This window comes from Thamnophis elegans, chromosome 4 (assembly GCF_009769535.1).
Source record: "Thamnophis elegans isolate rThaEle1 chromosome 4, rThaEle1.pri, whole genome shotgun sequence".
Lineage (NCBI taxonomy): Eukaryota > Metazoa > Chordata > Lepidosauria > Squamata > Colubridae > Thamnophis > Thamnophis elegans.
Genome location: NC_045544.1, coordinates 72664477 through 72681228, shown reverse-complemented (window position 1 = coordinate 72681228; position 16752 = coordinate 72664477). Strand labels below are relative to the sequence as shown.

General features: G+C 40.2%; 1 protein-coding gene across 1 annotated transcript in view; it reads left to right on the top strand.

Moving 5' to 3' along the window:
* Positions 1-15757, top strand: part of SRD5A2 (steroid 5 alpha-reductase 2) — a 29460-nt gene extending 13703 nt beyond the window's left edge. The window contains 4 exon segments of the mRNA XM_032214840.1: positions 9120-9283; positions 11220-11234; positions 11237-11320; positions 12810-15757. Coding sequence (XP_032070731.1) covers positions 9120-9283; positions 11220-11234; positions 11237-11320; positions 12810-13009 — 463 coding nt within the window. The 3' untranslated portion in view covers positions 13010-15757.
* The last annotated feature ends 995 nt before the right edge of the window (positions 15758-16752 follow it).

Below are 16752 nucleotides of genomic sequence, written 5' to 3'. Positions count from 1 at the left end.
CAGAAGGCTGCAAAAGGTGATCACACCACCCAAGGACTTTGCAGCCATCATAAATATGAGTCAGTTGCCCAGTGGCTGAATTTTCATCATGTGACTATGGGGATGCTGCAATGATCATAAATGTGAAAAACGGACATAAATCCATTTTCAGTGCTGTTATACGTTTGAACAGTCACTGAACAATGGTTGCAAATTGAGGACTATCTGCAAGTTTGCTCCTGAATAATTAAGCAAAGACCAGCACTTCTGGATCAATGTGCTCTGACAGACGAGGCAAAGATAGAATTATTTGGTATAGTACCAGAAAACATGTTAGATGAAAAGCAAAAACAGCATTTCACCAGACTAACCCGATACCAGCTGTAAAGCATGGTGGTAAAATATTATAATTTGGGTCTGCTTTGCTGCATCAGGGTATGGGCACCTCAGCATCCTAGAATTAACCACGAATTCTTCATTGTACCAGAGGTTTATTGAGCATCTGTCAGAAGATTGAAGCTCAACTGCAATTGGACGCTGCAACATGAAAGCAGCTGTAAACATTCTAGGAAATACACCATGGAAAAGAAAGGAAAGAAGGAATGGGGGTGAGGAGGAGTCTAGAATGGTCAGGTTAAAGCCCACATCTAAACCCTGTCACGATGCTGTGAGGTGATCTGAAATGGGCTGTGCATGCAAGAAATCCTTCAAGATTGCACAGCTGACAAGCAACCCAAGCCACCTAATGCCCTTCAAAACATCCTAAGCAAACCAAAAGACCCAGCAGCCCCAGAAGAAAAAACAGGCGTCTACAACATACAATATAAAAACTGCAATAACCGCTATGTAGGACAAACAGGCAGAAGACTGGCAGAACGCATCCATGAACACCAACTGGCAGTCAGAAGACAGGATGAAAAGTCTTTAATTTCTCAACATATAGACAGATTTAACCATAGTTTCAATTGGGAAAATGTGACAATCCTAGACCAGACCAAATAAAAAATTCTCAGGAATTTCTAGAAGCCTGGCACTCTGACAAATCAGTATAGATCAGTGGTGGTGAACCCTTTTGGCACTGAGTGCCCAAAACAGAGAGCATGCGCGGGAGGGCCGGAAACCTGAAGACCAGTTGGCTGGTGTATATGCGTTCTGGCCACCTGGTCTTCAGATTTCCAGTGTGCGCATATGCGCCGGTCACCTGGTCTTTGGGTTTCTGGTGCTCTGCTGCGCACAAAGATCACCTGGTGCACTGGAAACCAAAAGAGCAGCTGGCGAGGGCGTGCATGCCCATAGACAGGGCTCTGCATGCCGTCTCTGGCATGCATGCCATAGGTTCACCATCATGGATCGAGATTAACTCCAAGGTCAATTTCAGACCAACAATCAAGTAAGCAATACCCCAATCAAGAAACTGCCAAAGAGCCCAAACAAAGAATCCCTAAGACTGCCTCCATCCACACATATAGGTAAGACACCAGAATATAAACTGGCAGCAAACAGCACTCCTTACTAGCACTGACGATGTTACCTAGTTAGGGTTATAAAAGGTCTGCAAGAAAAGAGGCAAGCTCAGAGGGCCACAACTGAAAACATTCTGCATGGAAGAGTAGGAAAAAATTCCTCCCAATCCCCAGACAGTTATAAGAATGCCTGCTTCAATTTGTTTTTGCCAAAGAAGACGACCAAATATTACAGCCAACAGCATGCTTATTTTTGCAATAAAAAGAAACAGCTTGTTCACTTTTTATTGAATAAATGATAGCAAATGTTCACAGGATTTTCTTTGCTCAGTCATCTTTATTTTTATTTATTGTGTGAATGAAGCTAATTTATTGATATGTCTGCAGTGTATATTAAAAAAGAAAAAAAACTTTCATGAGATGTACTTCCTTTTTTTTTTTTTTTTTACATGGCAGTAGTTAGGCGGAAACAACACTAGAGGAGCTATTTGATCTCAGGTTTCAGAGAAAAAAAGTTCCAAAAATGTACAGGCAACAATGACAGGATCAGTGCAAATGTGATTAATAATTAAATAAATGAGGTGTTACAATAATTTTCAAAGTATGTTTTTTTTTTAATTAGTTGGTGAAAAGGGTCAGGTTAATGCTGGTGTTCATAAATATTCATCTGAAACTATGTTCGTTGGCTGTTAACTTTAAAAACACAGTGTGCTTTCCTTGTCCCTGAAAGGCCTGCATAATTGTCTAAAATGGGGCTTTTTGTCCTGTTTGATAAGTTAATGAAAACAGCAAGCACTTGTTTTATTTGCTGCTTAATATGCATGATAAGATACAAATGGCCTTTGCTGTGTTTACGCTGGAGTTATCTAATCAGTTCCTTTAGAACAGGTTGATATTATAGTTTGTGAATAACCTGGAATGAGTCATGCATGGATCAATATAAATCTGTTCTGTTTTACTGTTCAATTCTGGTCCATCATGTTCTTATTCCCAATGTTTTAAGTTGACTTTTTTTTAAAAAAGACAAATTTTAACTTTATTCTAACTTAATTCTAATTCTAAAACATGGAGTTTTTATATAAATCTTTTTATTGTGCACATACAGGTGAAACTCAAAAAATTAGACTATCGTGCAAAAGTTCATTTATTTCAGTAAAGCAACTTAAAAGGTGAAACTAATATATGAGATAGACTCATTACATGCAAAGCAAGATAGTTCAAGCCGTGATTTGTCATAATTGTGATGATTATGGCTTACAGCTCATGAAAACCCCAAATCCACAATCTCAGAAAATTAGAATATTGTGAAAAGATGCAATATTCTAGGCTCAAAGTGTCCCACTCTAATCAGCTAATTAAGACAAAGCACCTGCAAAGGGTTCCTGAGCCTTTAAATGGTCTCTCAGTCTGGTTCAGTAGGAATCACAATCATGGGAAAGACTGCTGACCTAACAGTTGTGCAGAAAACCATCATTGACACCCTCCATAAGGAGGGAAAGCCTCAAAAGGTAATTGCAAAAGAAGTTGGATGTTCCCAAAGTGCTGTATTTTATTTATTTATTTTATTTATTTATTTATTTAGCAGCCGCTGAGAGGTCCAGGAGAACTAGGATGGAAGCATGGCCTCCATCCCTAGCTCTCCAGAGATCATCGGTCAATGCGACCAAAGCGGTTTCTGTGCTGTAACCGGGTCTGAAGCCAGACTGGAAGGGGTCAAGATAGTTAGCTTCCTCCAAGGTACGCTGAAGCTGGAGAGCCACCACCTTCTCAACAACCTTCCCTACAAAGGGGAGGTTGGAGACTGGACGATAGTTATTAAGAACAGCTGGATCCAAGGACGGTTTCTTCAGGAGGGGTCTTACCACCGCTGTCTTGAGCGCGGTGGGAAAGTACCCCTCCCGAAGAGAGGCGGTAACAACCGCCTGGATCCAGCCTCGTGTCACCTCACTGCTGTTGGCAACCAGCCAGGAGGGACACGGGTCCAGTATGCAGGTGGAGGCATTCACAGCTCGCATAGCCTTGTCCACATCCCCGGAGGCAACTCCCTGAAACTCAACCCAGAGATGGTTTGCCAAGTCTTCTCCTTGTGTCTCGGCTGGATCTACTGGGGTGGAGTCCAGGTCCGCTCGAAACCGGGCAACTTTGTCCGCCAAGAACTGGACATACTCCTCAGCCTTACCCTGTAGGGAGTCCCCCGTCTCCCTCCTATTTAGGAGGGAGCGGGTTATCCTAAACAGGGTGGCTGGGCGGGACTCGGCGGACGCTACCAAGGAGGCAATATATGTTCTTTTTGCTGTTCTTAAAGTCCGAATATACTCCTTGGTGCATGCTGTTAAAAGTGCCCGTTTCGACTCGGACCTATCGGACCTCCACGAGTGTTCTAGGCGTCTCCTCCGGCGCTTTACCTCCCGGAGCTCCTCAGTGAACCAAGGAGGCCTCCGGGGGCCGCTGACCCGGAGGGGCCGTAGCGGCGCAATCCGGTCTAGAGACTCCGAAGCTGCCGAGTGCCAGGCAGCGACGAGGGTCTCCGCCGAACTGTGGGCGAGGGTATCAGGAATAACCCCAAGCTCCGTCTGGAACCTAACAGGATCCATCAGTCGCTTGGGGCGGAACCAGCTGATCGGTTCCTCCTCCCTACGGTGGGGGTTTGGCCTCCGGAAGTCTAGCCTCAGTAGGTAGTGGTCTGACCACGACAGGGGTATGATCTCATTACCCCTCAGACCAAGATCGTAACTCCACTGCTCCGAGAGGAATACGAGGTCGAGCGTGTGACCCGCTGAGTGAGTTGGGCCTCGGATTACTTGAGTCAAGCCCATGGCTGTCATGGAAGCCATGAACTCCTGCGCTCCATCAGAGTGTTCACCGAGCGAAGGCAAGTTGAAGTCCCCCAGAACTATAAGTCTAGGGAACTCAACTGCTAGCTCGGCTACTGACTCGAGGAGCGAGGGGAGGGCTGCTGCAACGCATTTGGGAGGCAGGTACGTAAGCAGCAGACCCACTTGACCCTTGAGGTCCAGCTTCACCAGCAGGGACTCACACCCGACAAGCTCCGGAGCAGGGATCCTACGAGGTACTAAAGACTCCCGGACTACAATAGCCACACCGCCACCCCTTCCCTGGGCTCTCGGCTGGTGTAGCACCTGAAATCCGGCTGGGCACATCTCAACGAGGGGGACTCCTCCCTCCGTGCCCAGCCATGTCTCAGTAATACATGCCAGGTCTGCGCCCTCATCAGTTATCAAGTCCCGGATGAGGGGGGCCTTATGAACGACAGACCTGGCATTTAGCGACAGCAGCCTGAGACCAGGGTCCTGAGTACTCGCGCCATCTGACCTTGGAGTGGGACTCCTGAGGGCCGGAAGGAGGGATCTCTATAACACAGCGAGCCCTCCTTCCCAATGATGGCCTGCCCTAAAGTCCCCGCCATATCTGCCTCTCCCCTGTTATGACCGCAATGCTCCGACCCTCTCCCGTGGATATAGCCCCCCCAACCACCCCGGTGGGCCCCCGCATACCCCGCCATGTCCTCCGAATCACTCATACCCAAGCTCTCCACACAAACAGTCCTCACTAAAAAAGTAAAAACACCAATACAACTATATAATATAAAAAGTGAGATCATTCATATCATCTCAAACAATCCCATGCACTCAACATACCGATTAAAAGAAATATAGGAAAAAGTTGCGGCAGTTCGTAATAGTCCAAAGGTGGCCTTCCACCCAGTGGTGGGTTTCAACAATTGTTCGAACCTACTCTGTGGGTGTGGCCTCCTTTGTGGAGTGGCTTGCCGCCCATGTGACCGGATGGGAGTGGCTTGCCGCCCATGTGACCGGATATGAAGATGCCGACGACACTTGTCAGAACCACCTTAAATACCTCACACACAGCACTGGCATGCATAAGAATAGGATGTAAACTTGTTTTTTAAAAGCATCTTTGGTTTGCGTTAAAACAACTTCAACACAACGCAATGTTCTGATTGCACCACAAACGCAGTAGTCATCCTTACCTTTCACAGAGGCACTGAGTTTTATAAATATGAGCATGATAGTGTAGAATAATCATATCCAAGGACCAGTGGTGGGTTTCATAAAATTTTGGAACCTCTTCTGTAGGTGTGGCCTGCTTTCCGGGTCCACTGGTGGAACCTCTTCTAACCGGTCCGGTAGATTTGACGAACCGGTTCTACCGAATAGGTGCGAACTGGTAGGAACCCACCTCTGCTTCCACCTCTCCTGAGGAGGGTAGCACCTTAATGGGAGCTCCGCTAAGGAGGCCAATATCGTCCAAGGGAGGGGAGGATGGGGGACAAGGTGGATCTGGGCAGCAGCTGCCCACACTGCCAAAAGCACCAAAACTTGGTTCAATGACCATGGGATTACTGTGCTTGATTGGCCAGCAAACTCACCTAACCTGAACCTCATAGAGAATCTATGGGGCATTGCCAACAGAAAGATGAGAGACATAAGACCGAACGATGCAGAAGAGCTGAAGGCCGCTATTGAAGCATCCTGGTCTTCCTTAACACCTCAGCAGTGCACAGGCTGATAGCTTCCATGCCACGCCGCATTGAGGCAGTAATTGCTGCAAAAGGGCCCAAACCAAGTACTGAGTACACATGCATGCTTATACTTTTCAGAGGTCCGATATTGTGTACAATCCTTGTTTTATTGATTGCATGTAATATTCTAAGTTTCTGAGATTGTGGATTTGGGGTTTTCATGAGCTGTAAGCCATAATCATCACAATTATGACAAATCACGGCTTGAACTATCTTGCTTTGCATGTAATGAGTCTATCTCATATATTAGTTTCACCTTTTAAGTTGCATTACTGAAATAAATGAACTTTTGCACGATATTCTAATTTTTCGAGTTTCACCTGCAGTTTTTAAATTTCTCAAAGATTTTTTAATCATACATTTTCTAATGTCATTTTTCTAATTATTCCAGAAATACATTTATTTTGTCAAATTAGCTTTGTGCAATATTTTAACTGAAGCACGATGGAGACTATCAGAACTCAATTCAATCTTCCTGTGCTGCAATAGAATGTATTTTGTTGAGCTTTCAGTATCTGCTTTCACAGAAACTTCTAGTAGTTTTTTGTTCTGCTTCTCTTTGTTTATACAGCTTTACCTAATCATCTGAATGCAGTCTGTGATCAGATAAAACAAACTTAGTATTTCTTGATGGCCTTGGGGTCCAGATTGGCACATGTTTAATTATTATAAACTCCCTAAATTATGTCTACTAGATAAAAGGGCAACCATAAACCCTCTGGATTACTAAATTGACAAATTACATAAAGAGCTGTGGCCTCCCTGCCTCTTGTATACAGGAGAACAGATTTTTTTTAAAAACGTTGCCCAAAGAATCACGGACATAGAAGCCCCAAAAATGGCATAGTCAAACTTAGTAAGACTGGTAGCCTGAATGGCTGAGCAAATATAAATGCACTTTCCAAATGGACAACTATTTAAGTCACAATTGCCAAAATATCTCAAGGAGATATTTACCTGAGCAAGATTAGAACAACTTGATACAATGGTAGATATGGGAGATTCCATTCTATCCCATATAATGACTGTACGTGTATTTGCAGAGCTGAAGAGGTAGAAGACCTGAATCATATATTATTTGATTGCTGTCTGTATAAGGGGGTGAGAGATAAGTACCTTGATTCATACATTAAACGTATGGCCCAGTGAGGCCCATATTAAAACACATACTTCATGTGTGGCCAGAATTTGAAAACGACATTTAATACAGCACAGTATGACTAAAATGGTCCAATTGAGATTGGCATATGTGTGCCTGATTGGGGTAGATTGTAGGGGTGATACAGAAATATAATTTTATGTTAATTTATTCTATTTTATACATTTACATATTAAATTATTGTATTTTATCCCATAATTATTGTATTTTACCCTACTCTTACTTTAAATTGTTTTTATTGGATTTTATTGGTAATACGTATTTGAATCTTCTGTTTTGATATGACCTATAGGCTAATCAATAAAGCTAAGCTAAGCTAATTATTATACTTATTTATAATATGCCACCTTCCAGGATGACAATCCCCCCAAAGTATTTTACAAGCCGTTGTAAAGAAAAATGCTATATATATTACTTAATAACAATCTTCACACAATGCAGTTGCTGTCCTATATAGAGAGAATGAATTCAGGATTTTATTTTTTGTCAAGTTGAGTAAACCAAGGGCCAATACTTTTCTGAAGTATTATTTATTGTTATATTATTTGTCAAATTTATTTGCCTCTTGTCTCACCATGCAGCTGAGGTGGCTCAGTGGTTAAATGCAGCACTGCAGGCTACTTCAGCTGACTGCAGTTTTGCAGTTTGGCTGTTCAAATCTCACTGGCTCAGGGTGACTCAGCCTTCCATCCTTCGAGGTGGGTAAAATGAGGACCCGGATTGTTGTTGGGGGCAATATGCTGACTCTGTAAACCGCTTAGAGAGGGCTGAAAGCTCTATGAAGCGTATATAAGTCTAACTGCTATTGCTATTGCTATGCAGCTACTCTGAGAGGTTTCCAATAATAAGGCTTACAATTTTCATGGAAGAAAATTAAAAGGCATAAAACCCGAAGTAGAATAGAACAATAAAGTAAACAACGACAAATGAACACAACAAGAATACATACATCAGTAGGGTTATTAAAAGAAGGATGAATTCTGTCCTGCCTTCAGGTGCTTTGGAGAATAGCTTGACTCTTTCTTCTTTGGGGGATGGCCTGAGATGTTTTGGATATTGCTATCATGTTACTCTAGTTCACTTCTGTTCATTAAATTAGACATACCCAATTCCAGCAAGCTTTCTTTATATGTTTTGCCTCAGGTCTCCTAATCATCTTTGTGGCTTTCTATGTTTCTAGAATCGCAACATCTTTTGACATTGTGGAGACCAAAACTGAGCACAGGGAATCTTGATCCAGGGAAAGGCACAACTGGTGCACAAACCAGGAGTTAAGCAAAAGCTCTCCTGGTCATGCCTGCCTCTTCAAGCAGGACACTTGAGTCCCAGAAGAACCCCTAGGTCGCAAACTGGGTCTGAACAGGATAGTGCAAACCCATCCAGAACTAAGGATGACAAACATTCAGATCCTAAGGCTCCATGCACCCAAAGCCACTCAGTTTTGCTTGGGTTCAGTCTAAGTCTGTTGTCCTTAATCTAGACCCCTAGAGCATTCATACATCATGAGAAGACAGACAGTATCACTCAGATTGACATGCGCGGAGATGGTTTTATATAGATGTTAAACCAAGCCCTGACTTAATCCATTCACAACAATTCTTTTGGATCACAGTGCTCAAATAAAACATCTAACTCAGGCAGCAGATGTCTCTGAAAAGGAGAAAACTATTTTGCATACATGATGCCCTGTGCTTAAAAAGTGTGTCAAACATCTTATTTGTGTGATTACTTTTATTAGGTATTTTTGTGATGGGGTTGGGTTGCTATATACTTCATCTGATAGCAGACTCACTCTCCAAGTGATAGTGGTAAGTATTTTAAGGTGCTACTGAAAATAGAATACTTGGCAACATGTAAGATTATTTAAGATCTTGAATCTGTTATAAATCTGAGGTTTAACATTAATTTTATGTGATTTTCTGTTTCTTTTCCTTTCTTTCCTGATGTCCCTCAGGACATTCATTTATCCATTCTTCCAAAGAGGCAGACCTTTCCCAATGAAGATAATGTTTTGTGGTACACTGTTCTGCATCTATAATGGCTTCCTTCAAGGTTACTACATGATTTATTGTGCTGAATATCCTGATGATTGGTGTAAAGACATACGATTTTTGTCAGGTATTATCTGTGTTGTGTGATGTGTCATATGCCTGCTATTCCAGTTCATTCCAAACTTTGCCAACATTGGGAGGGATGGAGGCATAGTACTTGTGAAAATCTTAAGGCAGAAAAACAAAACAAGAGAATTAAAAAAAACGTAACACTTGTTTTCCTGCCACAATCTTATACTAATTGAACAAAGGTACAAAATGGATTCTGTACTTATGGTAATAATTGTCAGAGAGGATTCTGATCACATTTCAGGCTAATATAAAAAGGGCTTTATCCCTAGAATGGAAGAAAGAAATGATGTTTAATAGGAATTAGTACTTTTAAAATCTATGCTTATGGATCCAATTGCAGTTGGATATAGAACTAACATTTTTCGGCATTTGATACTACAGTTCACTACTCAGAATAATTTCCGTGGAAAAGTTATGCAGCAAGCAGACAAAATGAACTTAAGATTTGAAAAATGAGAAATGAGGAAATGTGAACTGAGAAAAATAAAACAGTTTGCCCACTCATACTCTTGTTTTTGGAAGTATGTTTCTATCAGACATCTGCCAAACTCACTCTTTTATATTCAATTTTTTATTGCTTTTATTTAACTTTATAAATATTTGGTACATTTGTAATGAAACATTTACAGAGTATTATACATACTATCTATTTATATAATTTTGCTTTAACGTGTCAGCTGCTATAGAAAAACTCAGAAACACGCTATCAAATGTTGATAATAATCACCCTGATGATCCTGCAAAGCAGAGCTGAGGAACCATGGCCCCTTATGACTTATGAACTTCAACTCCCAGAATTCTCCCCAGAAAAATAAAGTCCTACACTTAGATAAGAAATCCAAAAGTACACATATGAATAAGGTGAAACCAGGCTTAATAGCAGTGACTGAGATGGATCTTGGAGTCTTAGTGGACAACCAATTAAATATGAGCTAGCAGTGTGCATCGGCAGCCAAAAAAGCCAATTCTATCCTAAGTTGCATTAACAGAGGGATACAATCACGATCAAATGAGGTACGAATACCACTCTATAAAGCCCTAGTAAGACCACCCTAGAGTACTGCATCCAGTTTTTGGTCACCACACTATAAAAAGATGTTGAGACTCTAGAAAAAGTGCAGAGGACAGCAACCAGGATGATTATGGAACTGGAGACTAAAACCTATGAAGAACGGTTACAGGAACTGAGCCTGGCTAGTCTAATGAAGAGAAGGACCAGGGGAGACATGATAGCAGTCTTCCAATATTTGAAGAGATATCACAGACAGGAGCGGGGGTATCAAGCTATTTTCCAAGCACCTGAAGGCCAGACAAGGAATAATGGATGGAAAACTGATGAAGGAGAGATTCAACCTAGAAATAAGGAGGAACTTTCTGACAGTGAGAACTATCAACCAATGGAACAACTTGTTTTCGGAAGTTGTGGGAGCTTCATCACTTGAGAATTTCAAGAAGAGATTGGGCTGCAATTTGTCAGAAATGATGTAGGGTCTCCTGCTTCAAGGGGGGTGGGATTAAATGACCTATAAGGCTCCTTCCAACTCTGTTAATCTCTATCTGTTAATTCCTGAGCCAGCCATGCTGGGAGTTGAAGTCCACAAGTCATAAAAGGGCCATCGTTCCTCACCCCTACTGTATAGGAATCTCCTTGGTTCCTCCAACTAGGGAGATCAAGTCAGCCAGCCAACAGAGGACTAAGAAATAAGCATACAGTATTTTTACCACTTTTATTGCCATAAGGCAAGCTGAAGAAAGACACTTACATGGTCCTGGTAGAATTGCTCTTGAGGTATCTCTTCTGAATATTTTTCACAAAAAATAGGGAGTATATTTTCTCAACGGCAAAGAATAAAGCAGTGCAATATTTGTTTGAATAAAGTCTGAAATTCAAATATTTGTATTATCCAATTCATAAATATTTTTTTCTTTAGGTCTTTTGCTGTTTTGTCTGGCATGGGAATCAATATCTACAGTGATTTTCTTCTACGTCAGCTAAGAAAGCCTGGAGAGTTCACTTACAAAATTCCACAAGGTATATAATTTTCCTTCCAAACTTGATGAAAAATAGGATAACTCTGAAAACTTTGCTTGTATCACAAGAGCCTGTCCTTAGGGCACGATAAAGAAGACACTAGCTGGAAATGTGAAATCATTTAATTGGCCTTTGTTCATTAACACAGTTAATGAGATTCTCTGAGAAAGTCTTGATCAGATGCCAGAATGAAGAACTGGAAGAGATCACACTTATTTGGCACCTCAGCCCTGTTTCCTGCTGATCACCATTTATTTAGCCTCTTTGGTGTGCCTAAAATGAAATGGAAATACACTATATTGCCAAAAGAATTCACTCACCCATCCAAATAATCAGAATCAGATGTTCCATCACTTCCATGGCCACAGGTGTATAAATCAAGTACCTAGGCATGCAGACTGTTTTTACAAACATTTGTGAAAGAATGGGTCGCTCTCAGGAGCTCAGTGAATTTCAGCGTGGAATTTCCTTGTCCTAAATATTCCACAGTTAACTGTCAGCTGTATTATAAGAATGTGGAAGTGTTTGGGAATGACAGCAACTCAGCCATGAAGTGATAGGCCACGTAAACTCATCCAACATCAGTGTGTGACCTCACAAATGCGCTTCTGAAAGAATGGTCAAAAATTTCCATAAACACACTCCTAAACCTTGTGGACAGCCTTCCCAGAAGAGTTGAAACTGTTATAGCTGCAAAGGGTGGACTGACTTCATATTGAACCCTATTGATTAGGAATGGGATGTCACTTACAGTAAGTTCATATGTGAGTAAAGGCAGGTGAGCGAATACTTTTGGCAGTATAGTGTAACTGTCTTACATCATGGGTGTCAAACTTGCGGCATCACATGCCTTCACATGACGTTTCACAATGTTTTTTTCCATTTGCAGAGCTGGGTGGGCATGGCCTATGAATGATACATCCGGCCCACTGCCCATCAGTTTGACACCCTAGTATTAAACTATGTGTGTTGTCCGACCTTTCACATGAGCACTCAGTTTTGGTATAATCAGAATGAGATTGTCGGTTCGAATCAGTTCAGGTGAACCAGATGCTAATTTTACATCTGTTCACCGAACTGGCAAGGGACTACACGAGTCTCCACACGGCCCTTTTGGATGCCAGGTAAGTGCAGGGCCCACACAGAGATTCTGGAGTGTGTGTGAAAAATGGCCTCCTGGAAGTCTGGAATGTGCCCATTCTGGCCTTTGGAGGGTCTCCAGAGCCCAGGGGAGGCCGTTTTTTGCCCTCCCAGAGACTCAAGGGAAAGCCTCCGGAGCCGGGGAGGGCAAAAATGCCCCCCCCCCCAGTGGTGCAGGAGGCTGAGTAGGCCACGGTCACGCCCACCCAGCAACCAGGCTTGCTAAAATTTTTGAATCCCACCCCTGGATATAATTCTTCAAGGGAGCCATAAACAAATAATAATAATGATGATGCTAATAATTAGCTGTTGTTTCTCAAGAGTATTTAAACGGATCTCTTCTGTGCAGGAGGATTGTTTGCATATGTTTCAGGAGCAAATTTTCTTGGAGAAATCCTGGAATGGTTCGGGTATGCTATAGCATCCTGGTCTCTACCTGCTTTAGCCTTTGCATTTTTTACACTTTCCTGCATTGGACCACGTGCTTATCATCACCATAGGTATTTATACTGTATAAATTATACAATATGGTATCTGACAACATTCTAGTTAATAATATTGCTCAGAAGCAGGGAATAATATATATGAGCCTTTCTATATCAAGCTGGATTTATAAATAAATAAGTAAACTAAAGGGCCAATTGATCAGAACTGTGAAAGCTTCAGAATAAGTACTTCGGAATATTCATGATTGTGATGCCTCTCTGCTCTTTATTAAAGTAACCCATATTTGTCTTTCAGGCTTCTGCTCGTCTGAAAAAGGGTACCAACCAAAGCAATTCTTAAAGCAGTTGTATCCCTCTTTTCATTTTGCACCCACTGATTTATATGCTGTGCTTGTGCTCTTTCTCCTTTCCAGACATATATTGTGACTGTGTGTACATTTGTTCTGGAAACAGATTGTGCACATTCTCAGCCACATTTCCATTCTATTCTATTGTAAACTGCTTTGATGCCACTTTTCCACTAAAATTCCCTTTTCACAAAACTAATGCTGCGTTATTAGCAAGCAATATGCAGTTATGCTTCAATCTATTTTGCTCAAATATTGTCTCCCAGAACTGTCAAAATAGATAAAACAGTAAAGGATGAGTAAGAAGATGCCCATTTATTTGAAATATTAATACTTTGCCTTTGATCCAAATTGACTTCAGTGTGCTAAAATAATCTCCTGTGGGCCCTTAAAACTGACATGTGCAGCTGTGGATTGCAGTTCTGTTTGGATGAGCATTGTGAGCCTGGGTGAAATTTGTTTGTGCTCCTCTCTTTTAGGAATCTAAGTGTGAGCTGCCTGTCGCACAAGGCACATGAGAACATATGTGTCTCTATATTTTATTCTAGAAGTCAGACAGGTCTATGGAAATGTGTGTGTTTCTGGATAGGAATTTTGTAGCTACCTTACTTATTGTCAAACCACAAAAGATAGTCAATGGATTTATCTAGTTTTGGCCTTTTACAAGTGGATAGAAACCGCTGAAGCATAGCTTTTTCCCCATCTACCCTTATTTCTTTGTTTCCACACAGATCTGCTTCACGTGTAATTTATAGGACCTCGCACACAGCATGTCTATTGTCTTTTTACTTTTGCCCTGAAACTTCAAATGCTGAATCGGGTAGTCATATAAATATACACAATGCTTTCTGTAGGAGCCACACTGAATAGACAACTTAGAAAATTAGAATAAGAACTTTCTTTTCACGTTATCCTTAAAGCTGAGGGTTTTATAAACTTTCAATAAGGAACATAACTTTTTGTTGTATTTTGTATAACTTTTTATTCTGTTACTTAAGTTTCATTTAGGCCAAGCATAAAAACCATGTTAGAAAATACCTCGAAATACAGGTATCCTTAATTACAACCATTCATTTATAATGACCATTCAAAGTTATAACAGAGACGAAAAAGGTTCTTATGACCAGTTTCCACAATTATAACACGCAAAATGAATGGGGAAGCCAGTTTGCTTGTAAATCGCCTAACAACCATGGTAACAATGGTGGCAAAATGGGCCATGGCTCAGTTAACCACTGCCTTGCTTAGCAATAGAAATTTTGAGCTTCATTGTGTTCGTACGTTGAGGATTACCTGTGGCAACTCTTCCACTGTTTTATTCTTGGACTTCTCATGATGGATAAATAATGCTGAGTATAGATCTCTGACAAATGATGATCAACATTTACCAGCTAGTCGCTATTCAAAATAACAGGAGTTCTCTACAAATAATATCAGTTGAGTCCGTCTCTGCTGGAAGACACCAATGTTTAAATCTTGTCTTCCAGAAGTATTGAGTCTTTCTCAAGCGACTTACAAGTGAAAGGAAACTTAATATATAACGTCACATGTAGTTTTTGTAGTATTTGATAAATTTTTCATTACAAATTACCAATATTACAACAATTAAATAAGTGCAGTAAAATATTGAATATAAAAGAGTGAGTTTTTAATGTTATTAGAATTATTTCCATCATGGCAGATGGTCCTTTGATAGAGAGGATATAAAAGTAATTTTTATTTATCATTTAAATGTTAACATTCTTTGAAAACTTTGGATCCATTTGTGAGCCATTTTTGAAGAGCCACATACCAGAAGAGATTTGAGAAATGAGATTGTATCTTCTTAAAGCAGGATTATAATTTAGGGTACATATCTTCATGTTTGTGTTTGTTTTCTTACAGGTATTATTGAAGACATTCACAGCCTATCCAAAATCAAGAAAGCCTTGATTCCTTTATATTTGAAGAACAGTTATCCGAATGGAGGGTGTTATCTGTTCTTTATTGTTACATATGTTTTTTATTGTTGTTAAGTATAATGTATAAAGACCTTGAATAATTTCATTTTGTGTATAGAATCCCTCTGGCTCTTAAAAGCATGAAGATAGTCAGCAAATAATGATCGTACTTGCATTTACACAGGTTGGCAACTAGTGCTGCTTGTCTGAGAAATTGGACGGTTGGCACTATCTACTTTTTCACGAAAGTGAAAATAAGAAAAAATCAGTTAAGGGGGAAAAGGGCTTGTTAGCTATAGTTTATTGCTCTATTCTTTGTTCTTTCTCTAAAGACAAAGAAAAACATTCTATAAAAAGTGTACTCAGTTTCAAGCTACGTATATAAATGCTCTGTTGGTATTTCTTCAAATGAGTTATGGTGTATATAATTATTATCAAAAATGAAATGTAACTCGCTCAGTTATTTTAACAGGTAATTAACTGGTAATAGTGTTTTTATAAGTGTGATCCATGAGCTGCATATGACATCAAATAAAAATCAGACCTTTTGCATGAAACACAAAATGTGCTTGTGATTTGTGGTTTTGATGATTAGAAAAAAAGGATAATAGAAAAAAGGGTTGGTTATAATAATAGAATAAGAATTAATAGTGTATATATATTATATTTCCTGGAAAGAAAATTGGAAGCTTCTTCCGTTTTTTTTTTTTTCTTTCTGCACTTTGCTTTTCTTTCATTTTTCTTTCTTTCTGCACTTTTGCTTTTCTTTCTTTTTTCTTTCTTTTTGCACTTTGCTTTCTTTCTGTACTTTTTTCTTTCTTTCTTCTTTCTTTCTTTCTTCTTTATTTCTTTTTCTTCTACTCTTTATTTGTTATGTGCTTTGTAAAACTTTAAACATTTTTTAAAAAAAACACTACACAAAGCATCCTATTAAATAAAAAAATCCATTTACTTTTACTTGGCAAATCAAGAAATAGGAATCCACCTCCCATCTTCCTATCTAGATGGTAGGTATTTTGTGTTAAAAGCCTAATATCTGGTGACTGAATGCATCCATAGCACAGAATGGTTCTTCATTGCACTTTCTTGTTTTCTTTTACTTTTTAATTAGAGTTTTCTGAGTAGTTCCCACAGATCCAATTTTGACTTAGCTCGGTTTCAGAGTGCAGACAAAAAAGATAAACTGTTGCCACCTGGCCAAGCTAATAGCAAAATTTCTATGCTTCTCAAGAGATACCTAAATTTCTCTGTATATACAGTACTGCATACAACAGCTCTGGCTCCATATATCAGTTGACTAAAAGATAAGGAAGAACAGAGATGACAAAATCCAGCATCTTCTCTGTGTCTGAAACAGCTGATCCATGTTCTCAGATCCTGTAGTGTGTTTGCATGATTCTCCTGTGAGCTTGCTTCCAAATGAACTGAATACTATTATGCAGATGCTAACCAATAAGGTTGGTTATTCTTTAAATAATAAATTCCAGCTGTTTTCCTATAACCTTTAGTTTTATGTAATCTTTTGCAAGCAATTACTCTTGTATGTTTCTATGTAGGCA